Source organism: Cucurbita moschata, unplaced genomic scaffold, assembly GCF_002738365.1.
Source record: "Cucurbita moschata cultivar Rifu unplaced genomic scaffold, Cmos_1.0 Cmo_Scf00013, whole genome shotgun sequence".
NCBI classification, from domain to species: Eukaryota; Viridiplantae; Streptophyta; class Magnoliopsida; order Cucurbitales; family Cucurbitaceae; genus Cucurbita; species Cucurbita moschata.
The window spans coordinates 1,452,702-1,478,151 of NW_019268529.1; the positions used below are offsets into that span (position 1 = coordinate 1,452,702).

Below are 25,450 nucleotides of genomic sequence, written 5' to 3' on the forward strand. Positions count from 1 at the left end.
TTTTTTTTTTTTTTTTTTTTTTTTTTTTTTTTTTTTTTTTTTTTTTTTTTTTTTTTTTTTTTTTTTTTTTTTTTTTTTTTTTTTTTTTTTTTTTTAAATTATGCTATGTTTCATCTTGAACTAATTATATTGTACACCTTTTACTGAAATAAAAATTTATAACACATATAATATCAATAATTTTACAGTAAAAATATATTGAAATGAATTAAATCAATGTGATAATTAAATTATAATATAACTAATTGAATACATTTAATTATAACTTAATTTAACAAATTATATTTTAATGTATTAATTAGTTCAATAGAAATATATATATATATATGTCCTTTGTTATTTGAGAAAAAATTTAGATTTGATTGGAGTTGTAAGTTGATCTAAAGATTGATAGGATGTCAATGTCAATTTTATTTTCGAGAAAAGAAAACCAGATTGTAGCTCTGTGATTGTGTACCGACAACCAACTTAGATTAGAAGCGATGCCTTGGGAAAAATAGGATTTTACAAGGCTAATCATGGATAAAGCTTAAGTAGCAGTCACCAGAACCATCCTATGGAGGGACGAGAGATGATTGGAGGGGACTGGAAATATCGTATTAGACGATTCTGTTATCGAATAGAAGAATTTTAAAAATGTGTTTCTGAGAGTGAATTGAAATGATAAAATGCATGCGGATTTAAACCGTTAAAAATTCGGGCGCCAACCGTACAAGGTCCGGTGGGACGATCCCGTGCACTCTTGATATGGGACGTATCATAGATCCTGAAGTTATTCCCGCCAGATGAGATGCATGTTCTCTCTGCAATGGAGTTCTCAGTGTAGCTTTAGGTTTCAAACCGTATTAACTCCCCAAGAATTCTTGCGGTCGAGTCGAAACTACTTCAATTACTAACGGAGGAAAACTGATTTCAAATCTCTCTTCGGTCCAGGACAATGCATCCAGTCTTGCGTCTAGGGTGAAAAAAACAGATGCCAGGGAAATCGAGGCTTTCTATCAGCAGTATTACAAGCATTATGTCAGTGCTCTTGACCAAGGGGAGCAAGCAGACAGGTACTCGTGTAAATTTTCCAAGTTGGATTCAACTCTGTTTCGATTTTGTATCGTATATCGTCTGTCTGAACTCCAGAATTTTTTCCTTATTAACTTTTGGCAGAGCCCAGCTCGGTAAAGCTTACCAGACAGCCGGTGTGCTTTTCGAAGTGCTTTGCGCCGTTAACAAGACCGAGAAAGTTGAAGAAGTTGCTCCCGAGGTTCGTTCGATTTAGTGTCAAGTGTCTAATTGATCTTTGTTTGTCATTAGTTACGGTGTTCGTTTATCGTTTCACTTAATTGGATTGGGCTGCACGAAGATATCTAAAATAGTATCCTCCAATGAGCAGATTATCGCTGCAGCTAGGGATGTCCAAGAAAAGACTGAAATTTATGCACCCTATAACATTCTACCTCTTGATTCTGCTGGCGCTTCGCAGTCTATAATGCAGCTCGAAGAGGTACGCCTCCTGCCACTGATAAAAGGGCACCGTGTTATCATATCAAATTCGAACTTGATTTTGTTCCCTTCCGTTTCTTTTAGGTTAAGGCTGCTGTGGGTGCCTTGTGGAATACTCGTGGCCTGAACTGGCCAAGTACGTTTGAGCAGCGCAGGCAGAAAGCAGGTGATCTGGACCTACTGGATTGGTTAAGAGCAATGTTTGGATTTCAGGTATGATTTTCATGCTTAGAAGCAATCAATTCTAACAACTGGCTTTGAGAGATAAACAATATGCTGCTAACATATTTTGGTGGCTACAGAGAGATAATGTTAGAAATCAGCGTGAACATTTGATCCTTCTGCTCGCTAATTCTCATATTAGACTTCACCCCAAGCCTGAACCTCTCAACAAGGTATAAAACGTACTCTTACTTGCAAATTATGCCATTTTACGGATATGTATATCCAATATATTTTTTGATTTGAACAGAGTTCATTATGCCAATATTGGGCCGAATATTTGAGTCATTTATATGTTTTTCTTCCTGGTGCATAGAGAATCTCCTTGTTTATCCAATTCTGGGATTACTTTTCTTTCCCCTCACTGTTCTGAGCAAATTCTTTGGCTCTATAAATGCAGCTTGACGAACGAGCTGTTGATGCAGTAATGAACAAACTGTTTAAGAATTATAAAACATGGTGCAAATTTTTGGGACGGAAACATAGTCTAAGGTGAGACATCATTTTCTTTTTGCAAATTCTAAAAAACCATACCAGCTTTTGCAATTTTATTTTTGAATTATTATGCGATGGGGAGATCAGAAAACTAAATTTAAAGTCTTATTTTGTCTAGGCTCCCTCAAGGTCAGCTAGAAATACAGCAAAGGAAGATACTTTACATGGGTCTATATCTTCTCATCTGGGGTGAAGCAGCAAATGTTCGTTTCATGCCAGAATGTTTGTGCTATATATTTCATAATGTGAGTTTTTTTTTTTTGTTTTTAATCTTTTGCCGAGTATATGACATTTTTCTCCTTTTGAACACTGTGCCAGAAAATTTGCTCATATATTCTCTTAACATTATAGTCTTTTATATTCTTTATAACTAGATGGCATATGAACTTCATGGCTTGTTGGCTGGAAATGTCAGCATTGTTACTGGTGAAAATATTAAGCCTTCTTATGGTGGGGATGACGAGGCTTTCTTGCGGAAGGTTATAACTCCCCTTTACTGGGTTATTGAAAAGGTAATCACCCAAATTCTTAAGCTACAAATCATTTTATTTCAGCCAAATCCTTCAGCTACACATCATTTTATTTCAAGAATGACAATTTTCCTTTTGATCTTCCAGGAGGCCAAAAAAAGCGAAAATGGAAAAGCTCCGCACTCAGCCTGGTGCAACTATGATGATCTGAACGAGTACTTCTGGTTAGCATGACAAAGAATTGACCTTCCAGAAACTATTGTTCTTTATCGTGTCTGGTTTTGAAAGTTGTCCGGGAGCTTATTAATTTTTGAACTTTCCAATATGTAGGTCGCCTGATTGCTTTTCTCTTGGTTGGCCTATGCGAGATGATGGAGAATTTTTCAAATCAACGCGTGATCTGGCGCAGGTTCTTTTTTATTCTGAATGGATCCCTTTGTTTTGGTAGCTTAGCTCATTAAAAAAATGATGTAAACTGTTGTACTAGGGACGGAAGGGACCACAAAGAAAATCTGGAAGCACAGGAAAATCTTATTTTGTTGAAACCCGAACATTTTGGCACACATTCCGAAGTTTTGATCGATTATGGACCTTTTATATACTAGCTCTTCAGGTATGCAATTACAACACATACAAACTTTTAGGCTGTTTTCATATTACTTCTGATTTGTCGTTCTTTACTCTATATATAATCTACCCCTCTTCAATTTGTTTGTTACAGGCGATGGTCATTGCTGCATGGAAAGGAGTCACACCATTAGAGATTTTCCAAAAGGATGTCTTGTACGCCTTATCAAGCATTTTCATCACTGCTGCAATCCTTCGCCTTCTTCAAAGTAAGCAGTATCTTCATTCAAGTCGATTCTTAATATATGTTCCAAATACACTAATTCAATTAGCAACAACAATTATTATACTATCTTGTTCGACTTGTAAAATTATTTGAATGATTTCAATAAAGCTTCAAGGGTTTTTTTTTTTTTTTAAAAAAAAAAAAATTGAACATGGCATTAACATAAAAGGTGTTAAATTCCAATCTCTTAAGATTCTGATTCTTTCCGATTCAATGCAATTTCTTCTATCGCTTGTAATGTTAAGAATTATTGAATGATCTAATCACCACATTTCTGTTGATTTAATATTTGCTACGGGTATTAATTTGATACAAATCCCTCTTGATTTCCTCCCCTCCTGTAAAGAGGCTGTTGAGAATTCTATATTAATTGTACTTTTACATAATGTTTCCATAATCGCTCCATGTTTTTTTTTCTTGGGATTAAATCCCTAGCCAAGCTTGCAGCAATCTTCCTACATGATATGACTATATTTTTATTCGCTACTTGTATGTTTGAAAGTTTACATGACTTGTAATCGTCAACATGGTTGGGGGAGGAGGAATTATGAATCTATTTCTTTTAGTTTAGCCATATGTTTGTATGTTTACCAGAAATGACGTACATCTTTCAACTCAGGTATCTTGGACTTAGCTTTGAACTTCCCAGGATTTCACCGGTGGAAGTTCACTGATGTGCTAAGAAATATTCTGAAAGTTATCGTCAGTCTTGCTTGGGCTATTGTTCTTCCCCTATGCTATCTTCATACTTTCAAGATGGTTTCTAATAAATTCAGAGACGTGCTGTCCTTTCTTAACTCGTTGAGGGGCATTCCTCCTCTATATATAGTGGCGGTTGCTCTGTATTTGCTACCAAATTTACTTGCAGCAGCTCTATTCTTATTTCCTATGCTTCGGCGTTGGATTGAAAACTCAGATTGGCACATTATTAGATTTCTTCTTTGGTGGTCTCAGGTAGAGATGCTGCTCAATTCTCTCTCTCTGTGTTTCTCTTCCTCCCTTCTTTGTCCATATGTGCTTCATCAAATAAATACATTTTGACCACTTACGACTGACGCAAGCATATACCTTAACTGCTATTCTCATGCACCCCTTTAAAATAGTGTACTAAAAAATTGTAACCTAATTATTCTGCTGAAACCTTGTTTTCATCCGGATTACGAATATATTTTTTTTATCTTCATAATTACGAATTTAGCCGTGGCGTAAGACTTTGGTGCCTTACTAAGGATCGTGATCCTCATTTATGGTGTGCTTACACCAGCTTGTCTGTAATATGTTTATCCTCTTTTCCCTTTCCTTTGAGTTTCTACAAATATGCAATCATGAAAATTTAGAACCATTTTGACCTTATCAAGGTGAAAAAACATGTCTCATGATTTCTGTCTACATGTGTTTTTAACCATATGTTTTTCTCATCTAAGAAGAGTCCAGGATGCATATAAGCTTCTTATTTGAGAACTGTGTTTACTCTTTCTGCAGCCAAGAATATATATCGGAAGAGGAATGCATGAAAGTCAATTTACTCTTATAAAGTGAGTTTGCTATGGATCTCATTTTTTCCTAATTCTTTATTTTTGAAATTACAAATTCTATTTTCTTGATTAGTTGGTATGCGTTCCATGATTAGACATATTCTCTTATTTCAGGTATACCATCTTTTGGGTGTCTCTTTTGTGCTGCAAATTTTCTTTTAGCTACTTTGTTCAGGTAATTCATTTTCAAAATGGAAGGGATAGTAATTGCAGTAGTTAAATATATAGAGGTTTAATCAGTGTGGTTCTCTAACCTTTTTCTATTTAATCCCTTCAGATAAAGCCATTGGTGAAGCCAACAAAAGATATAATGAGTATTCGCCGAGTGGAATATGAATGGCATGAATTTTTTCCTAAAGGTGCTTGTTTCCCGCATGAGCAGTTCACTTTTTAATGCTTTGATTAATTTTGCTTGTGCTGAAGGTTTCTTTTCAATACAGCCAAGAACAACTATGGGGCAGTTGTATCACTGTGGATGCCAATAATTTTGGTGTGTTTTCTATTCACTTCTTTGTTTTTGCTTTATTCCATTGCTGTAAAATGTAGGGAAAACTTTTTGTATTATCCTGGATAAAGCCTCTTGTACTTCTTTATTTAATTGCAGGTTTATTTCATGGACACTCAAATTTGGTATGCTATGTTTTCGACCATATGTGGTGGTTTCATTGGAGCATGTGATCGATTAGGAGAGGTAATGTTTTTCTTGTTTAACCATATTTTTTTTATTTATCTTATGAGGGGACACATCATCCTTAATGTAATCCGTTCGCATTTTTCTCCATCCTCCTATTACCCTAGCAAGCATAATAATGTGATATCTTCTAATGTCTCAGACTGGGTTAGAAATGACTACTTTTTAATCTGTCCGAAGATTATGATGAAAGTAATTATGTTAATTGCATCTTTTGGTTTGAAACTATTACACTGCGCTAACTGTTGCATTCAATTGAAGCGCAAGTATTTCCCGTGGTGATAGAAGAATATTCAACAATGTTTCTCTAAGTCACTTATTTTATTTAAGCATAAATGTGTACTTGATTGGTCTGTATCATTGGTTTGATTTGGTTGTTCTTCTCATTACAGATACGAACTCTAGGTATGCTTAGGTCTAGGTTTCAGTCCTTACCAGGTGCATTCAACGCATACTTGGTGCCATCAGATAAGTCTCGGAAAAGGGGTTTCTCTTTGTCAAAGCGTTTTGCTGAGGTTGCTCTTTTATTTTTGGAATTTTCATTTTCTCTAAGATGTATAAAATCAGTGGTTCAAACATTATGTATTAGTAATTACTATTTTGTTTCTGTGTAGATTACCACTAGCAGGAGAAGTGAAGCTGCCAAGTTTGCACAGTTGTGGAATGAAGTGATATGTAGTTTTCGAGAGGAAGATCTAATAAGTGACAGGAAAGACTGCATAAACTAAGTTATCTTTTACTTCTTCATTTCAAACGTTTTTTTAGTCATATTGTTAAAACTTAACTGAATTTCAAATGAATCACAGGGAGATGGATCTCTTGCTAGTTCCTTATTCATCAGATCCCAGCCTAAAAATAATCCAGTGGCCTCCCTTTTTACTAGCCAGCAAGGTCGATATAGTTCCTTATGTTTTCCTTGATGTATATCTTACCTTTTCAATTTTTGGACATATTAGTAGTGACTATTAACAACTTCTTTACCTCTGCAGATTCCAATAGCATTGGACATGGCTGCTGAATTCCGATCCAGGGACTCTGACCTCTGGAAGCGTATTTGTGCAGATGAGTACATGAAATGTGCAGTGATCGAGTGTTATGAATCTTTCAAAAATGTCCTGAATGTTCTGGTGGTTGGAGAAAATGAGAAAAGGTTTTAAGCTACAGTTTCTTCTTATTGAATGATCATAGTTTCTGTTTCCTGCAAAGAGAAGACATGCAAAATCGAACCTTAAGTTCAATATGATTTAAAACCTAGCACTTAATATGAGGGAGAAATTTCAGCATGGGATTTTGCAAGTAATAGATCATCATTTACTTCATTGCCCTTCACCGTAAAGGAGGAAAACATTAAATATTTCTTAATTGGAACGACTTTCACCTATTGTTGTTTATGGATCACTTGCAAATATTTTATTGAGTACCAATCATCCAGGGTTGAGATAATGCGTAAACTGCTACTCTATTTCTGCAAGATGCTGTAACTAATCGGTGAAATGGGAATCTGTGTCAATTGTTTACGTGAATTCTAATTCTCTTTGACATTAACAGGATTATTGGAACCATAATTAAAGAAGTTGAAAACAATATTTCGAAGAACACACTTCTCACAAACTTCAAAATGGGTGCTTTACTCATTCTGTGCCAGAAATTTGTGGAACTCGTGGAGATCTTGGTAAGATAAGATGCAACTCTAAAGTATCTGCTGGTCAATTATTTCAGATTGGAAACTTTGCTCTTGATTTCCTGTTTCAGAAAGATGGCGATTTATCCAAGCAAGATACAGTGGTGTTTTTGCTGCAAGATATGTTAGAAGTTGTCACTCGAGATATGATGCTCAACGAAGTCCGGTTAGCAAATATATTTTCTGTAATTTGAAGTGTATTTAATTATGTCATTGGCATCCTTAAATGGCTACTGTTATATACTAAAATGGTGATCCTTTCCTTTCTTAAATCTTTCAGTGAAATGGTAGAACTGGGTCATAACAAGGACTCCGGAAGGCAACTCTTTGCTGGTACTGACACTAGACCTGCCATAAACTTTCCTCCTACAGTTACAGCTCAATGGGAAGAGCAGGTGGGCATATTGAAAATAAATAATATTAATTTTGAGAAATTATCTATCATTCTTTGATTTTAATCGATTGAAACAAAACAATCTTGTCTTTTCGGGGTATGTCAGATTAGACGCCTCTATCTACTACTGACTGTGAAAGAATCTGCCACCGAAGTTCCTATAAATCTTGAAGCACGAAGAAGGATTGCATTTTTCACAAATTCATTGTTTATGGATATGCCACGTGCTCCACGAGTCCGTAAGATGTTGTCATTCAGGTCTGGTTCTTTAACTATATTTGAGCAGTAAGTATATGTCTATTCTATTTGGAGAAGTTCTTTCTGAATTTGAAATTGGATGCATCATCCTATACAGTATGCTTGTCGCTGAGGAATCTAAGATTCAAAATCCTAGGTTACAAACTCACAATAAGTTATAAATGTACTGGCAGCATTATTGAACATATATTCATGTTTTGTGTCTAATCACTGCAAGAACTGTTTTTCTTTTAATCTTTGATATAAAAATTAGAGATTTTATACAACCTCCTTTAATAAAAATTAAATTTTCGTTTTTCTTAAGAAACATCTTTCGTTAAACATTAAATGTTACAAGTTTACCTCAGTTTTTTTGTACTTAATAATATTCTTGGCCTGTTGGCAGCATTATGACTCCGAAATATAGTGAAAGAGACTGTCTGTTCTAAAACTAACCCTAAGATAAATATTTTTGGGTTGTCAACAGCATTACGACAACAAAATATAGTGAAAAGATTGTTCTGAATCTGACTCTAAGATGAATATGTTTGGATTGTGAACAGCGTCATGACTCCATACTATAGTGAAGAGACTGTCTATTCCAAAACCGACCTTGAGATGGAAAATGAAGATGGTGTCTCCATCATATATTACTTGCAGAAGATCTTTCCAGGTGAGTGATAGAACTAGAACCGGCCCAAATATCCCTTGGTTCTTTGATAAGTGATTTATGTGACTTGTCTCATGAACGTTTGCCTTCTTGCTAGATGAATGGAACAACTTCATTGAGCGACTCAATTGTAAAAAAGACAGTGAAATTTGGGAAAATGAAGAAAACATATTACACCTCCGTCATTGGGCCTCCTTACGAGGGCAAACTCTATCCAGAACAGGTAGCTTAAATGCATTACAGCTACTATTGAGTTGATTTGTGCACTTATATCGCTGGCATTAACACATTTATTGCAGTTAGGGGTATGATGTATTATCGAAGGGCTCTAAAGCTTCAGGCGTTTCTTGACATGGCTTCTGAGAGTGGTAAGCCTGTTCATGTTGACATTTTGAGTGGTTTAGATGTCTTGTTTTCTTATCAGCACTGTCCGTGTGCTTCTCTATAATGAGTATTAACTAACCATGGTTTCCTTAATGATTGTTTTGTTAATAATAGAGATACTTGAAGGCTACAAAGCGATCACAGTTCCGTCAGAAGAGGATAAAAGAAGCCAGAGATCCTTGTATGCTCAATTAGAGGCCGTGGCTGATATGAAATTCACATACGTTGCTACTTGCCAGAACTATGGAAATCAGAAACGAAGTGGGGATCGTCGAGCGACAGATATCCTGAATCTGATGGTCAAGTGTGTTCACCAGCCTCTTTAGTCATTTTCAAACTTCGTTTTGCTTGGTGCAATTGATCAAAGAAACTTTTCCTTCCCCTTCACTGTCTTTTTTGGCACAGTAATCCCTCTCTTCGGGTGGCTTATATTGATGAAGTTGAAGAGAGAGAAGGTGGAAAAGCACAGAAAGTCTACTATTCTGTATTGGTCAAAGCTGTTGACAATCTTGACCAGGCAATCATTAGTTAAACTCAAGGATAAAAATGTTAATTCACGTTACCATTAGAGTAATCTTGTTTTCTTTGCTCTTATTAACAGGAAATATATCGGATTAAGCTGCCTGGTATAGCTAAGATAGGAGAAGGGAAACCTGAAAATCAGAACCACGCTATAGTTTTTACCAGAGGTGAAGCACTTCAAGCAATTGACATGAATCAGGTGAACCATCAAAACCAATATTTTACTACTTGCTTTTTAGTTATGGCTTAGATGCTTAATAATGATGGTTAACTTTCTGGATCCCTTCTAGGATAATTACTTGGAAGAAGCTTTCAAAATGCGAAACCTTTTAGAAGAGTTCAATGAGGACCATGGTGTTCGTCCACCTACAATTTTGGGAATGCGTGAACATATCTTTACTGGAAGGTTAGCTTTATTTCTGAGCAAGTACTATGAAAAGCTGTATGTCTTCTGTCTAACTTCAATTGTTCGCACACTGCAGTGTTTCTTCTCTGGCTTGGTTTATGTCAAATCAAGAAACTAGCTTCGTCACAATTGGTCAGAGGGTTCTTGCAAGGCCGTTAAAGTATGCTTTTCTTCTCGTACTTGATTAATTTCACATATCTTACCCAACAATACATTATTCATATTTGAAAGCAAAGCGGTCTCTGGAAAACTGTACCCGAGATTCTGAGTTGTTGATGGATGTACATATTTCAAAATAAATTAAATCACCCTTAGAAAGTAGGAAAAACAAAGCAGAACTGAAGGATTCAAAACTTCTAGAGTTAGAATATGTTGCATCAACAAATTTTTAATTTAAAATTTCTTGTAATACCTTAACATGGAAGGATTGATCTTTTATATTTTTTCTGGACAATGGTGAATATTTGAGAGGGAGAAATACTAGATTGAACATGATGAATTTGTCTGTTGCTCAGTTGTCAGTCCAACTAAACGTGAACATATTTTGTTTGCACATCTATAACATGTATTGGCTGGTTGTAGGGTGAGGTTTCACTACGGTCATCCAGACGTTTTTGATCGAATCTTCCATATTACCCGTGGGGGCATGAGCAAAGCTTCTCGAGGCATCAATCTCAGTGAAGATATCTTTGCTGGTATTATTCTTTACACTCCACATCCAGTAGTCAAGGGAATTTTTCTTCTCGATTTTTATTATATATTTTAAATATTTCCTCCGTAGGCTTCAACTCAACATTGAGACGAGGAAATGTAACCCACCATGAGTATATTCAAGTTGGGAAGGGAAGAGATGTTGGTCTTAATCAAATCTCTCTTTTTGAGGCAAAGGTAGCTTGTGGTAATGGAGAGCAAATTCTCAGCAGAGACATCTATCGTCTGGGTCATCGTTTCGACTTTTTCCGCATGCTGTCTTTCTATTTCACAACAGTAGGATTTTACATCAGTGCCATGGTAAGTTTTTATTTCCAAATGTTTTTTCTTTGGCTTCTGAACTAATCTGCATATTTTATTTCATTTATTAGCTTGGAAAGTTTCTCCTGTGCCTTGATTATTTGTTCCTTTTGTCATGCAGTTGATTGTGATTACAGTATATGCTTTCTTATACGGAAGACTTTATCTGTCATTGAGTGGATTGGAGAAGTCCATAATAAAATATGCTAGGTCAAAAGGAGATGATCCTTTAAAGGCTGCCATGGCTTCACAATCAGTTGTCCAGTTAGGTCTTTTAACTGCCTTGCCAATGATCATGGAAATTGGGCTAGAGAGAGGGTTCAGAACTGCAATAGGTGACTTAATAATCATGCAGTTACAACTAGCTTCCGTTTTCTTCACCTTCTCTCTTGGCACGAAGGTCCACTACTATGGGCGCACAGTCCTCCATGGTGGGGCAAAGTACAGAGCTACAGGTCGTGGTTTTGTTGTGCGGCATGAAAAATACGCTGAGAACTATAGGATGTATTCAAGGAGTCACTTTGTGAAAGGACTAGAGCTTATGATATTGCTTATAGCTTACCAGATATACGGATCATCTGCAACTGATACTGTAGCTTATCTTTTAGTCACATCCTCAATGTGGTTCCTGGTTATTTCCTGGTTATTTGCGCCTTTCCTTTTCAACCCTTCAGGTTTTGAATGGCAAAAGATAGTGGATGATTGGGATGATTGGTCAAAATGGATCAACAGCAGAGGTGGTATTGGTGTGCCTGCAAATAAAAGTTGGGAGTCCTGGTGGGACGAGGAACAAGAACACCTTCAGCACACTGGCTTCGTTGGACGCTTCTGGGAAATCGTTCTATCTATCCGATTCTTTCTCTATCAGTATGGAATAGTGTATCATCTGCATGTGGCTGGAAATAACAAAAGCATCACCGTAAGCCTCTAATTATTATTATCTTTTATCATTATCTGATTTAATATATAACAGGAGATTTATCGACTGTCCATGGTTGAGGCCCCTCTTTGTTTTCTTTTATAAATTTCACAGGTGTATGCATTGTCCTGGCTTGTCATTGTTGCCGTGATGGTTATACTTAAGGTTAATGATTGAACTCCAATGACTTTTCCTGCATCAAAGAAACCCTATTTATGTCCATAATTACTCACTGATGAACGTTTGGACTGCAGATTGTGTCCATGGGTAGAAAGAAATTCAGTGCAGACTTCCAGCTAATGTTCAGACTTCTGAAGTTGTTCCTGTTCATTGGATCAGTTGTGGTAGTAACGATGCTCTTTACGCTTCTCCATCTCACGGTTGGCGACATTTTTGCAAGCATTCTAGCCTTCATGCCCACCGGGTGGGCCATTTTGCAAGTATGTCACCTAAAAACCCTACGCAGCCCTCACTTTGGTATATGTATAATTTTATTAGGAGTGTTGTGTTGTTTTATGGTGGTTGTAGATAACACAAGCATGCAGACCTGCTATGAAGGCAGTGGGAATGTGGGGATCAGTGAAAGCTCTAGCCAGAGGGTACGAGTACTTGATGGGCATTGTCATTTTTGCACCCGTGGCCATGCTTGCCTGGTTCCCTTTCGTGTCGGAGTTCCAGACCAGGCTCCTCTTCAACCAAGCATTCAGCAGAGGTCTCCAAATCCAAAGGATTCTGTCCGGTGGCAAGAAGAACAAGTGAAACCCAAATCAACCTCATTGCTATCTTAGTCTTCATAAGTGGAACGCCACGTCCCAACGATTATCAAGCTCAACCTCAACCTCAAGTTCATGTTCAATGAGATGCTTTGGCGTGGCTTTCCTCTTCTATCAGCCTCTCCCTTATTATATATTATAGTTTCTAATATAATATTAGTGTCACTCAATACTGTTACGATCCATTTTACGTATTACATAAAATAACCCACCGCAATTTTCTCTATATTAAATCATAGTATAGTTGTACCCATATTCCCATTTGAGCTCTTCTTCAAACACCCCTAGATCTCATATTCTTGTACGTTGAAGGCAGTGCTCAAACGTTGCCATTGGTTTTGTTCTTTTTTATTTTATGAGAAATAAATACAGTTAATATCTTTTTCTTATGAAAATGGCTTTACTCTCTCCATGTACTCTTACAACAACGTCTTAGCTAAAATGATTCATGAAATGGATTGCATAATTAAAAATTATGCAAGGTCTTCAACCATAACTACCCACCTAATTACCTAATCAATCACTTAGGGATTTAGATATTATTAACATTAATTAATCGTCCACGCTTTTGTTATCATTAACAATACGGAATTAATTCATCCATTAATTAAATTTTAGAATTTTAAAATTTAAAAGTTAAACGAATTCCAGAAGAAACCCAACCCCACCTTTACCATACTTGAAAATCTTATCCCGAAAGACTTTTGTTATTAAGATTCAATGTGGAAATACACATTCAATCTACGACACATCAGGTGCATGAAGTCCAAAGCACCTTCTCCAATAAATAAAACCCACCATACACGTGTCCAGCGAAGACGCGATTCCCCACAAGGGGGATTAACCAGGAGAGTGTGCCAACGTGGGCAGGCGTGTGTTGGCCAGTTATAGAGGGAAGGAAAGGCACGTCATCGTCAATCCATCCGTCAGCGCCCACGTGTCCCCGAATCAAAATGGTTGGTAGTAGACACGTGGGTGAGTGATGGACCAGTGGCAGATGCCAAGTTGTCAACGTCCTAATCTTCAATCAAATAAATATCTATATATAAATCCATGAAATTGGAAAGGAAGGGCACTTCATTCATTGTCGTCCCCTTGCCATAAACAGCCAGAACCCATTTTGGAGAGCTCAATCTGTATTGGTGAAAGAAGATCGAAAGGCAATAATGGAAAGAATCGACAGAAAGTCATCCATTGAGAACGAGCCAAGAACTCTCAAAATGCACCAAATCCAATTTGCAAGAGTAAGAAGAACACTTAAGCATGCTTTCTTTCTTTTTTCTCTACCTTTATAAATCATTCATTCTTCTGATTCAATTTTGCCATGAATTTCAGGAAGCAGCTCTGTATGTGATAAACACAAGCAGCATAGAAGAAGCAATGAGGATTTTCACAGAGGTAATTAATTAATTGATCAAGTATAAAAGAGAATGCTTTAAGATGTAAGTTTAACGATGTGGGAAATGCATGCAGGGATTAGAAGCAGTGGAGTGTAAACCGATTGAAGATAGAGATTCAAGCATGCAAAATTGCTGCCATGAAGAGGAAGTTGATGAGTTACCATCTTTTTATCGGCTTCCAGACATTGTTTCGGCCCCTTTTTAGGTCACTTTTTTATAAAAAAAATCATAGTTTTTGTAAATAAACATATGATATGTATACTTTTAAGGTCTCAAGGATGGAGTTTTGAGTTTCAACCATCCTCATCCACCTTTAATCTCATTACTTCTTCTCAATATATATATATATATATATATATATTTACCCAATTTTCTCCGATTTCAAAACTATCCCGAGTAAAACTTATTTGAACAACGAATCGCCCTTCTATAGTCGAATTGAATACGAAACAAATAAATTAGTCGAGAGTAAAGTTATTTTTAGATGCGGGTTAGTGTCATACGTGTTAAAATCATCTAATTGAATAGTCCTTATACTAATCTCAAAAAAAAAAAATATTTACCGCAATTTAATTTTTTTACCTAATGCTTTGAATGATCTAATTATGGTTTTAGAAACATATAAAAACGTGTAACATTAGTGAAGCTTGATAATGTTGGCTGAAACCATATATGGTGTAAAAATTTTGTAATCAAATAAATTGAGTAATAAAAGGAAATACCAATCAATGAAAAGATACTCACGTAGATATTTGCTTATAATAAAATATCACATACGATATATATGGTATATTATAATTTAGTTCTAAATATGCTTAACAGAGCTTTTCCTTGGAACAAAGAATACGTTTCTTATTCCCTTGCGGATATTATCTAAAATGTTAGGAGTGCAAACAAATGATCTCAGGAAGAGATCATAGATATGTGAGTATTAAATAACTAGTTTTATTTGTATGTGACATTTTGGGTAGAGCCAAAAGTAAAGTGTTGGTACGCTTATGACTAAAGTGGATAATGCCATATCTATCCTGAACAAAATACGTTCGAACTTTTAAATTTGTGGAGCCAATTAGTCTTAGAGGAACTTCAACTAAAGTAGGACTCGAGAATGGTATATAATATAATCGGGATAAAAATAAGTGGATTAGGAAAGATCGGAGGGTTAGGAATAAGGCGGCATAATGTATTCTGATTAGATTAGATTATATTATAGCACATGTTAATGCATTATTTTTGATATTGGTGATATGAACCCCACAATATAAAATGAACAAATTAGGAAGAATTTAATAAATAAATAATTGTTTAGATTAGACGTGGCACATCCAGATTGGGTTCATTTATATTGGATCTGGATGGTCAGGAATAAATCAAATTTGAATTGCATCGACACGTGGCATCATCCCTTAGGAAGAAAGAAAGATGCCCGCATTTAATGCTGTTTCTCCCCTTTTAAGGGGTATTATTGAACACACAAGATTTCATGCAGATTCTTCCATTATTAAAAAGAATAATATTTATCTCTCCAATGGGTTGCGCGCCACGTGTCCCTCATGTCAAATTTTAGGTTCTAGTGGCGTTTGACCTGTTCTCTTATATGCTTCATATTACGTGACTGTAACTCCACGTATAAATAAATATTTTTTTATTATTACTTTTGAGTTTTTTTTTTTTTTTTTAAATTCTAAACCGAAATGAAATTAATCCCAAATTTAGAGTAAAGACATCTTCATGATGACAAGTAAGCTAGATGATGATGGTTATAGAAGTCAATTTGGTGGTGATAGTGCTTCACTGAGCACAGCAAAAATGAGAAACCTTGGTTCCACCAAGCTCCCTGGCTGCAGCTGGATAACCATTGATGGAGTTCAAACATTTAACACAAGCCTCTCTTTAAACTGCTAAACAACTTGCACCAAAAGAATACAAACCCCTTCCAGACTAGAGAGTAGGTTGTGATTCTCACGTTGAGACAAGAATAGCGGTGACCCTCAAGTAGCACCCATCTGACCACACAAGGGTCAAGATAGAATAGTGTCATGGTGCGACCGAAGAGAACGATGCATCATCCAACACGCCATATAACGTGTGCATTAAAGAGAAGACAAGGCATAAGCTAGATAGGGGCAATGAGTAGACAGAGTGCCAAAGATAGGCTTGTTAAAGCGTTGGGTACGGCCCCGGGCCTTAATCTCAGAAGTCAGAGTTCCGATGTGAATTTGGGCATACGGTTTTGGAGTCAAGTCCATCCATATGAAGTATGAATGCTCTCCAAATTTGGTGTCAATTTGACATCGGATGAACGCTCCACAACACCATCTCGCTAAATTCATGTCTATACCCCCGAAATTGAAATTTTACTATAGAGAAAGGCATGGTGTCAACTCTTCACCACCCCCGAACTCTGTGGTCTAAGCAAGTTACCATGTGGCACATATGTGAGACACAATGAGGGCGAGAGTTGTGAGACAAGTATCTCGGGTGACTTCCTTGAAAAATCTGGCACGAGTGTTTTGGTATTGTGGCCCAGCCCATGTGTCGGAGGTTAGATCACTCCCTATCCGGTACGGAGTCCGTAAATGACATGACATGGACAAGAGAGAGTCCAATACCTCGATAGAACCCAGATGGATGGATCTTCAGGATGTCCAATATTATAAACTACACGTTGACCCGTTCTCGATGGCATGACCAACCGAGCTGCAATGGTCGATGACATCCTGTTACTCAAGATGACATCAAGACATGTGGATCATGTTAATTGGAAACCAAGATGATTTGAGATGTGACGTTGCATTGAGAGACATTAGCCCCAGTAGAGACAAGGTCGAGCCAAATGACTTGATCTAATGTAGAGGCAAGTCAATTGTATCACAGATGGTTGAACATACACACACAAGCGACGTGTGAAGTCGAACAAACTTGAATTCCGCACAAGTTATGTTCAGTGGGCAAAGACAAACCTCGTCTAAAATCCAACAAAGCCACAAAGCTACCAAAAAATGTATATGGGGCTTGGGTTCCCCAAGTCTAGTCATAAGCATGTCGAGATCACAACACCGTACAATTAAAAATGTATAATCGTGACAGTCATAGCACCCTTCAACAAATTCTGCAGCAACCAGTCATAACTCGAGTTGTCCAATAACGTTCGAGTGTAACGACTACATCACCTGGAGGCTACAAGGGCTCTTTGTTGTATATGGTACACACGATGTTAAAGATTTCTTGTTTGATTCAACGCAGACGCCACCAAGTGATATCTCTACACAACATCACAACCTGCTGAGTTTAGCAGTACAGGTCACATCTAATTGAAAATTCTCAATCACAGTCGATCAAGATCAACAAAGGCTCATTGATGAAGAGTTATTGATATACATTTTAAGCTGTTCTAAGTCCTCATTACGATCATGTATCTATTCAACAATTAATACTCTGAACAAAGTAGAGAAGACAATGAAGTAAAATTATTTCTTGCTATAAATCCCCACTGTGTTCATCCCTTTAAAAAAATCAGTAATAATACAACAAAAGAATGGATGAAAAATAAATGGCAAGAACAGAAGAACATGTTTCGATGCTCAAAAAATTTTAGAAAATATGCAACGCTCAAGACTCAATATTATACCGTTCTTTGAACTACGCTGTCATATTCAGTAAGCAGGTAGGACACCAAAATTTGATTCCACACATCAGGCACCCCAGGAAGGCACCAATGACTGCAATCTGGGACTGATGGATTGTCGCTCCATTTACCGACATGTGCATCGCTTCGAAACGCAGACATCAAAGTTATGCGCAAAACATTAATGGGAGCTTTCATATTCTTTGCTACCTCTAATATGGTATCAGAAAATATGCTTTTCTCTCTTCCTCTCGTTTCATTCACGGGTTCGTCTGTAACACTGCAATATTTGAAGGTATGGTCCCTGATGCATCAAAAACGATATCAGCACCTAAGGCACATGGCTAAATTCGTTTCAAGAACTCGTGTTGAATGTATTGAGAAAAAATGATTTCCAGTTCTTAAACTACAAACAAGGGAATTTAAGAAAATGACATACTTCCAATGCGATGGCTCGAAAGTACGAAAGAAAACATGGGTTCTGTTTGTGTCGATGTTTTCCTCGATCCAGGACGCCCAGGTGCGAAGTGCTACTTCAAAAGCTGTGGGAATTGACATTCCAAGCTTTAGAGAATTTCCAACCTGAAAATAGCAACCACTGTCCAACCAACATTTAGAAGCCTTCAAGAGGTTCTAAACATAGCATAGCTCAAACGGTTAAGACATTGTGACTTCGATCCAAAGGACAGAGGTTCAAATTATCACCTCCCGTCCATTGAAACCGCTAACTTCTATCTGGAATACATGTTTTAAACACCTCCAAGCTCTAGTTTGATTATCACTATTGAACCCATTTCATATAAACGAACATTGTGTTGCAGACCTAAATCTCAAATAGTCAAGCCAATTACTGAGCAAATCTTCCACAGCTGAAACTTAGATATCAAATTTTCGTCTCATATATGCATGAGGACACGAGCTACACGTGAAATGAATAATTAAGGTTCATATCTATACACTAGAAGAGTTGCTCGTCCTTACTTTGCTAGAAAAGTCGACTATCGCTTCCTTCAATGCAATTATAAATATTTTCTACCCTTTGAATCTAACTGCCTACCAATAGTAGATATTGTCCTCTTTAAGCTTTTCTTTTCGGGCTTCCCCTCAAAGTTTTTAAAACGCGTCTACTAGGGAGAGGTTTCCACACATTTATAAAGGGTGTTTCGTTCTCCTCCCCAACCGATTTGGGATCTCACAATGTATGTGTATGAGCTAAAGTAATCAATTCACAGCGTAATATCAGGTTAGAAAAACAGATCAGAAGTGTAACATAATCTGGGTAACCAAGTTTCAAATAAACATCACAAAATGAAGAAGGGCACTTACATTTCAAACAACTTCCCAGGAACCCACCAATGTCCGGTGTTGAATACAAGAACATCTGAATCAATCCACTGGCTGCTAATACTATCCAGCACATCAAGTTTAAGGGCAGACTTCACCCTCTTAGGTGAATGTTTTGGCATCGGACCTTCTTGCACAAGGAAAACCGAGCGAAAGAACTCAACCGTGAAGTTAAAGGAACTAAACCGAACGCCTAAGTATTTAATCCGCTTCGTAATCGTATTCCCATTCATCTCATAAACACTCCTTTTATCCTCAACCCCACTCATAAGTAAGCATATCAAAGATTCCCATTGTGTTCTACTCATGGAATCTCCAACAAACACAACCCTTTTACTCCGCAGCATTTCCAGCACATTTTGCACATCAAATTTAGGCACATCACAATTCATCGGTTTCCACCTCCATTTCAGATAACTCTGATCCACCCTACCATTACCTAAGCAATCAAATCCCTTCTCAGCAAAAGGGCATTCTGTAGCATTGTAAAGTGGATAGCTATCATCCAAGATCCAGTTTCCTTCATACATATTGCAGCTTCCATTCGAATAACTCGATTTCGAAACCTCATTATGATGAGAAGACAGAGGAAGAGCAGGCAATACATGAATATAACCAGCAGTAATCACTACAAGAGATGAAACAAGAAATCCAATGCCAATAAACACATGATACCAACGGGAGATCCATCCCACACGACTCACCCTGGGGCTACCAGAACTTAAAGCCCTTCTACCAAACGAAACACTCTTATTGAACCCCATGTTTTTACTCAAATTACTCATCTTATCAACCATAATGCCATCCAATGTTTACCAAACCAACAAAGAAACAAACAGCTAAAGATTCAGCAACTATCTTAAACTAGCATTGATCAAGTCCTAGAATCACGAATCCCTAAAATCCCAGAACAAAGCTATCATCATTCTGTGATGATTTATCTCAAAACAAAGCCAATGTGCCAAAATTGCAAATGGGTAGCTTCAAAAGTGAAAAAAAATGGAACCCCACATGAAGAAATGGATAAATTGTTGTGATAAGTTGAATGGAATCGGAAGAAAAGGCAAATCCAGAAGAGGGTGAGTGTGTTGGAAGTTGCAGAGGCAGAGAGAAATTACCTTTAGAAATGGTTGAAGGATCTTAGCAGAAAGATTGGAAATGGAAAGATTTGGGAAACTTCGAGAATTGAAAATGTCGGTATGATGTTTTATTATTGAAATAGAAGAAGATTGAAAGGTGGTTGAGAGAAGCAAAACACCGACCGAGACAGGGAAATAGCAACAACAACAATAATTAAAAAAAAAAAAATGTTGAGTGGTTGATTTGGTAATAAGTGGGATCTTTAAGGTTCAATCATTTGCCCAATAAACGAAAATCAATTTTGAATTTCATTTTATTTTTATAGTTTATATGGAGATTTAATTTTTTTAGAAAAATGTTAGATAATTAGATATTAATTTTTTAATTTTTTTATTCTAAAGGGTAATATATATACATATATATATATATTTAAATAAAAAACATAAATGTAAAAGTGAAGCAATGAATCTATCATTTAAACCTACTATTTTTATTTAATATAATTATTAAATTCATAAAAAATGGTAAATAATTATTTTAAAGAATTTTAATAAATTAAATAAATTATAATTATAATTATTTTGGAAGTAAAACAGTTAAATAATTTGCAAAGCCACAAGAAAATAAAGAAATAATTTTTAAATAGTTAATTAAAATATTTCACTATTTTTTTTTTGAAGGGATGAAAAAGTGTGCGTGTTTTTAAAGCTCACAGAAAAGCGTTTTATTTATTTATTATTATTATTATTATTATTATTTTTTTGACAAATCAGAAAAGTGTGCTGTAAAGAGGAATATTTAAAATTTTTTATTTGACATAATTTATTACTTTATAATTATTATATTGACATATAAGACTTTATTTAATAATGATCTTGGAAATAGTTGGTTTATTTTAATTCTTATTTTTGTAAAAAAAATTTAATAAAAATTTATATTAATAATTTGTACTTTAAACTTTTATAAATATATTAGTTTACATGTTACATCAAATAAAATAAGTTAATTAAAAATATTAAATGTGGACTAGAAAGCCTTGAAAATTTAAAGTAAAGTATACAAACTTTTAGAATAATAATTAAAAAAATAAAATCCTTATCAAAATTAATTTACCATATTCATGATAAATTAATTTGTTACATTTAATTTAGTTTTCTATTGTAAGCATAGTGGTTATTTTTGTAATTGTACTTTTAAGTCTATTTCATTTTAATTTTTCTAAACCTAATTATTATACTCTTCATTTTGTTAATTTCTTTTTTAATAAAATTAATCTATATTATATCACAATTATTGTTACAATGTTTTAACCAATTTCGATGAAAATTACTATAACGTCCCTAGATGTCTAGTAACTTAAAGTCACTACTGTTGTCGTAAAGTATATTCTTACGTGGAACACAAAAGCATCTTTAACACAACATAAGGAAATATCGAATAAAACAAATAAAATATTTAAAAGTAAAAACACCCTGTACTAACCTAAGTCTAAGAAATGAAATATTGCTCTTTTATGCATGTGTCATGGTCTTTAATTGCGATTTCGTCGTCAGGAGTGTTTGGTCTTTACCTGATATAGAAATAGCACACGATTTAATATTTTAAGAAATACTCAGTAAGTGACTCCACTGTTGGAAATGCAAACATATGAAAGTCATGATTAGGGACCTATGATTAAAACCATCATAGGGGTGGCCTCTAGTCCGAACAAAATTGGATGTGTAGTACTTCCCTACACACGACCTACACGTGTGAATGTGGATATCCAAACGGTTTGTCGGGAGGTTAGCAGATCCCCGAGTGTTATGCGAGGCGTGATGATGATCATCATCATCATAGTGTACACATTCGTACTCATCATCATAAATAGGGACGTTACTCGATGTTTATGTATACACAAGGTCCATGAGGTCTCTATAGTTTTTATCTTTAAAACATTTTTATGACACAATCCTATACACAGTTCACATCATATTATCTAGATTGTCGAAAGGATTATTTTAATCTTTTCTTATTATTATTATTATTTTAATCTTTTCTTGTTATTATTATTAACTCCATAAATATTTTAGATTATCGGAATTTGTGAAATGGATGAATTTAATGGAATAAAAATATTTAATTTTATTTGTGTCACCTAATACTTTTATGTGACTTTCTATATTTAAAAATTATGCAATTTTATTTGTCTAACAAACAGTTAACTTCTAATTCTTTGAAAGTAATTGATGTGAGAACTAAAATAAATGTACTGTTTGATGTGATAATCATATCTCATACGACAGTGACAAAGGACCAAATTTTTTCTACACATACATCCAATGGAATCATGTGTTTCATTTCGTTTGGAATTAAAGAGATTATTTTTTGACTTATTTGCCCCTACTTTATTTTCTAAATTTTTAATTACCCAATTAATTACATTAATTACTATTAATAAATCAAATATTTAAATGTCCTAATCTAGCCCGAACAAGTAATGCCCAAATCCTAGATATTATCATCACTTAGTCCATATGCAAATGATCAATTCCTAAATATTATGAACCATTCGTAATACCCAAATCCAACACTTTGATTTCAATTCCTAAATATTATGAACCATTCGTAATACCCAAATCCAACACTTTGATTCTCCTTACAAAACTGCGATAAAATTTTCCTTGGTGACTAATTGTATGATCACACAATATATAATTTCCACAAAAATCATTTTGAATCATCTCTTCCGACGACTTCAGTGGCTAATTACCCAATCGACTATTTTTTAGTGGGATGGTAAGACCCAACTTACAAAATCAATGAGTGATCCAATTGAAACAAGAAATTACGATTGTTGGGTCGAATAAGGTCTGCAATTTCAATGGATTCTTGTGGCTCGATCCAAATCGAGAGATAACATAAGGAGAAGAGTACATCAAAATGTGTAGATTGGTGTGTCATTTGATAAGTACAATGCTTGTGTTCAAAAAGGTTTGCAGCATGATAGGTATGAAATGGATATCAAAACCTTGTGTTTCCCATTGTTTTGTTAGGGCCACTAGTTTTAGATGAGTGCCTCTTGTTTTACCCTTTCAATTCTCTTTTCTTTATTTTCTCCCCTTTGGCCCCACTTCACTAACAACTTTCTTTCGATTTACCTCTAAACAATTTAACGATGAATTTTAATCTTATTTCGACGCGCTATGATATATATTTTGACACCCTTTCTGTGTTCCCCACGTTTATAACGACCCTAGATTTTTCTACTACTTAAAGTTGTTACCGTCATCTTTAAGCTATGAACGATGAGAGAGATTTTTAGATCGTGAATTGAGGGAGATTACCTACCTTTCTTTTGTATAATCTAAAGAATGCTTCCTAATTGATTCTGCCAAATCTATTACGTGGGACTTAAAACATGGAGGAAAAGAAAAGGAACGGTAAAAATTAAAAACAAAAAACAAATAAAGATAGGCCACAACTTTATATACAAAGAATTTGGCTGATTTTTGCTTGTCTTTTCGAGTTTCTACTATCGACATTCGACTTATTTTCAAGAGTAAACAAATCTATAACGATAAGAACAAATTTAATTTATAAGGCTTAGAATACGTGAATAGAGTTGAAAAGTTTTTTTTAAAAATTGTATAGAAATTGGAAATGTATTCGAATATTTGACTCTCGAAGAATGGAATGTAATGCTCCATTCAAATTGATATATAAATTAAAGTTCTATTACAGTCCAATAATCACGATGATCGTTAATCAATCGTTTAAAGACTACGTAAATTCAAATCGGATCTAACAATTATTTGGGTTCTTAATTTTGTAATCATGAGAACTTGTCAAAGATAAAGATAGAGATGGTGAGTCATGCACATATACATATCTATCTTTGGTTGTTCATTCTTACCCAATTACCAATTCCTACCAAACTCAACTTTTTCATTAAACTCATAAGGGGCAAACAGGTGTCCATTCTAGAACACATGATCAAAAGATTGGGTCAAAATTGAATTGAAGTAATGATGATCAACAACAAAGATTGGGTCAAAATTGAATTGAAGTAATGATGATCAACAACAATTGATACTCATATTGGAAAATTGAGTGGACAAGGCAGAGCCACCGCCCCAAACCCTCTTCCCAATTGCCTTCACCAACGGCGCTGCCTTGGGCCTCTGTTGGGAAGCAGCCACCCATTTGCGCTGCATGTAAGTGGAAGTTCTCCAAGGGGGAATATGGAGGCCACTCTCCTTGAGGGACTGCTTGGCTGCCGAGCATAAAATTGATATTATTTGCACAACTTTCTCTTCACTCCCTACGAACACCGATGGCAGTGCTTGTGTCAGCTGCTTGTAACTCTCTGTTGCTCTTGCCACTTCAAATTGCGCCTTGAAATCTATGTCTATTATCATCCTTTTCCCACCCTCCGCTTTCATCTCTATGTACTCGTAATCCCCTGTTATAAATGAAATATGTTATTATTTGTAATAGTCCAACCCCACCTCTAATAGTAGATATTGGACTCACCTGGTGGGCATCCCATGGAAGTGACCCAAGAGGAGTGACAAAGGTCACAAGAATGATAGCCGTCCATTTTGAGCTTCATGACAAGCCATTTCTTAAGGGGGGTGGTTTTGGGAGCATCTATTTTCCTTCTCATGTGCTTCATCACAGCCTCACTCACTTCAATTTCAGCTGTTCTTCCAGTGTTCCCAAGAATCTCCTATACACATGAATTGAATTAAAGCATAGAATTGAAGGGTTTTTGTGTAATGGGTATTGTAAAATGAAAGGAATTAATACCTTTAAAGTGAAAAAATAATGGGTATTGGAGGTAAGAGGGAGAGGACTTGAAGAAGAAGAAGAAGAAGAGATTGGTGTTTCAGGTGATTCAATGAAATCATCAATCATTTGAACTAATCTTTCCTCCTCTGAACTCCCCATGTCTCTGTTTCTTTGGGTTAAGAGGTGAGGGAATATAGAATGGTTTTAATGGGATGGTTGGGTTATGGCGGTGGGTGTGAAAAGAACAGGTGATGTGTTATCATCCTTATCTTTTGTTTGATTACAAGACAGTGTTTGAAAGTGTAATAACCCAAAATGATTATAAAATATATTTTGTGTGTATGTGTTGTGTGTTTAATAATAATGATAATAATAATAATAATAATAATAAATAAATAGTTAAATTAAATTAAAAAAAAAAAAAAAAAAAAAAAAAAAAAAAAAAAAAAAAAAAAAAAAAAAAAAAAA

General features: G+C 35.5%; 4 protein-coding genes and 1 non-coding gene across 8 annotated transcripts in view; 3 read left to right on the top strand and 2 right to left on the bottom strand.

Moving 5' to 3' along the window:
• Nucleotides 1-13,105, top strand: part of LOC111451616 (callose synthase 5) — a 15,727-nt gene extending 2,622 nt beyond the window's left edge. The window contains exons 4-43 of the mRNA XM_023092090.1: nucleotides 934-1,055; nucleotides 1,159-1,255; nucleotides 1,385-1,495; nucleotides 1,579-1,707; nucleotides 1,797-1,889; nucleotides 2,117-2,208; nucleotides 2,330-2,456; nucleotides 2,586-2,723; nucleotides 2,829-2,905; nucleotides 3,012-3,090; nucleotides 3,169-3,294; nucleotides 3,403-3,517; nucleotides 4,154-4,488; nucleotides 5,017-5,069; nucleotides 5,184-5,244; nucleotides 5,347-5,428; nucleotides 5,510-5,559; nucleotides 5,674-5,760; nucleotides 6,153-6,275; nucleotides 6,375-6,469; nucleotides 6,567-6,651; nucleotides 6,750-6,910; nucleotides 7,309-7,432; nucleotides 7,513-7,607; nucleotides 7,722-7,836; nucleotides 7,942-8,093; nucleotides 8,636-8,745; nucleotides 8,840-8,965; nucleotides 9,042-9,110; nucleotides 9,241-9,430; nucleotides 9,532-9,643; nucleotides 9,728-9,847; nucleotides 9,939-10,054; nucleotides 10,131-10,214; nucleotides 10,637-10,749; nucleotides 10,836-11,065; nucleotides 11,187-11,984; nucleotides 12,099-12,149; nucleotides 12,239-12,424; nucleotides 12,513-13,105. Coding sequence (XP_022947858.1) covers nucleotides 934-1,055; nucleotides 1,159-1,255; nucleotides 1,385-1,495; nucleotides 1,579-1,707; nucleotides 1,797-1,889; nucleotides 2,117-2,208; nucleotides 2,330-2,456; nucleotides 2,586-2,723; nucleotides 2,829-2,905; nucleotides 3,012-3,090; nucleotides 3,169-3,294; nucleotides 3,403-3,517; nucleotides 4,154-4,488; nucleotides 5,017-5,069; nucleotides 5,184-5,244; nucleotides 5,347-5,428; nucleotides 5,510-5,559; nucleotides 5,674-5,760; nucleotides 6,153-6,275; nucleotides 6,375-6,469; nucleotides 6,567-6,651; nucleotides 6,750-6,910; nucleotides 7,309-7,432; nucleotides 7,513-7,607; nucleotides 7,722-7,836; nucleotides 7,942-8,093; nucleotides 8,636-8,745; nucleotides 8,840-8,965; nucleotides 9,042-9,110; nucleotides 9,241-9,430; nucleotides 9,532-9,643; nucleotides 9,728-9,847; nucleotides 9,939-10,054; nucleotides 10,131-10,214; nucleotides 10,637-10,749; nucleotides 10,836-11,065; nucleotides 11,187-11,984; nucleotides 12,099-12,149; nucleotides 12,239-12,424; nucleotides 12,513-12,743 — 5,460 coding nt within the window. The 3' untranslated portion in view covers nucleotides 12,744-13,105. The remainder of the gene's footprint in view (nucleotides 1-933; nucleotides 1,056-1,158; nucleotides 1,256-1,384; nucleotides 1,496-1,578; nucleotides 1,708-1,796; nucleotides 1,890-2,116; nucleotides 2,209-2,329; nucleotides 2,457-2,585; nucleotides 2,724-2,828; nucleotides 2,906-3,011; nucleotides 3,091-3,168; nucleotides 3,295-3,402; nucleotides 3,518-4,153; nucleotides 4,489-5,016; nucleotides 5,070-5,183; nucleotides 5,245-5,346; nucleotides 5,429-5,509; nucleotides 5,560-5,673; nucleotides 5,761-6,152; nucleotides 6,276-6,374; nucleotides 6,470-6,566; nucleotides 6,652-6,749; nucleotides 6,911-7,308; nucleotides 7,433-7,512; nucleotides 7,608-7,721; nucleotides 7,837-7,941; nucleotides 8,094-8,635; nucleotides 8,746-8,839; nucleotides 8,966-9,041; nucleotides 9,111-9,240; nucleotides 9,431-9,531; nucleotides 9,644-9,727; nucleotides 9,848-9,938; nucleotides 10,055-10,130; nucleotides 10,215-10,636; nucleotides 10,750-10,835; nucleotides 11,066-11,186; nucleotides 11,985-12,098; nucleotides 12,150-12,238; nucleotides 12,425-12,512) is intronic.
• On the top strand, nucleotides 9,039-9,119 carry LOC111451885. The gene has a single exon (XR_002712043.1). It is a non-coding gene; the product is annotated as a small nucleolar RNA J33 (small nucleolar RNA).
• A 734-nt stretch (nucleotides 13,106-13,839) lies between the features above and the next one.
• Nucleotides 13,840-14,502, top strand: LOC111451648. The gene is made up of 3 exons (XM_023092126.1): nucleotides 13,840-14,001; nucleotides 14,093-14,155; nucleotides 14,231-14,502. Exons 1-3 carry the CDS (start codon nucleotides 13,924-13,926, stop codon nucleotides 14,360-14,362), a joined length of 273 nt encoding a protein of 90 aa, XP_022947894.1. The 5' UTR covers nucleotides 13,840-13,923; the 3' UTR covers nucleotides 14,363-14,502.
• Nucleotides 14,503-17,091: 2,589 nt separating this feature from the next.
• Nucleotides 17,092-20,389, bottom strand: LOC111450979 (protein trichome berefringence-like 7). Of its 2 annotated transcripts, none has more exons than XM_023091185.1 (4): nucleotides 19,112-20,389; nucleotides 18,225-18,383; nucleotides 17,789-18,089; nucleotides 17,092-17,439 (listed from the first exon to the last, which is right to left on the bottom strand). In XM_023091185.1, exons 1-4 carry the CDS (start codon nucleotides 19,924-19,926, stop codon nucleotides 17,395-17,397), a joined length of 1,320 nt encoding a protein of 439 aa, XP_022946953.1. In that variant the 5' UTR covers nucleotides 19,927-20,389; the 3' UTR covers nucleotides 17,092-17,394. The 2 variants fall into 2 exon arrangements, with proteins under 2 accessions (XP_022946953.1, XP_022946952.1); XM_023091184.1 differs by having other exon boundaries at nucleotides 17,093-17,422.
• Nucleotides 20,390-24,015: 3,626 nt separating this feature from the next.
• Nucleotides 24,016-25,197, bottom strand: LOC111451460. Of its 3 annotated transcripts, none has more exons than XM_023091897.1 (4): nucleotides 25,001-25,196; nucleotides 24,725-24,920; nucleotides 24,264-24,653; nucleotides 24,016-24,218 (listed from the first exon to the last, which is right to left on the bottom strand). In XM_023091897.1, exons 1-3 carry the CDS (start codon nucleotides 25,139-25,141, stop codon nucleotides 24,268-24,270), a joined length of 723 nt encoding a protein of 240 aa, XP_022947665.1. In that variant the 5' UTR covers nucleotides 25,142-25,196; the 3' UTR covers nucleotides 24,016-24,218; nucleotides 24,264-24,267. The 3 variants fall into 3 exon arrangements, with proteins under 3 accessions (XP_022947665.1, XP_022947664.1, XP_022947663.1); XM_023091896.1 differs by having other exon boundaries at nucleotides 24,134-24,233; nucleotides 24,278-24,653; nucleotides 25,001-25,197; XM_023091895.1 differs by having other exon boundaries at nucleotides 24,134-24,653.
• Nucleotides 25,198-25,450: the final 253 nt, after the last annotated feature.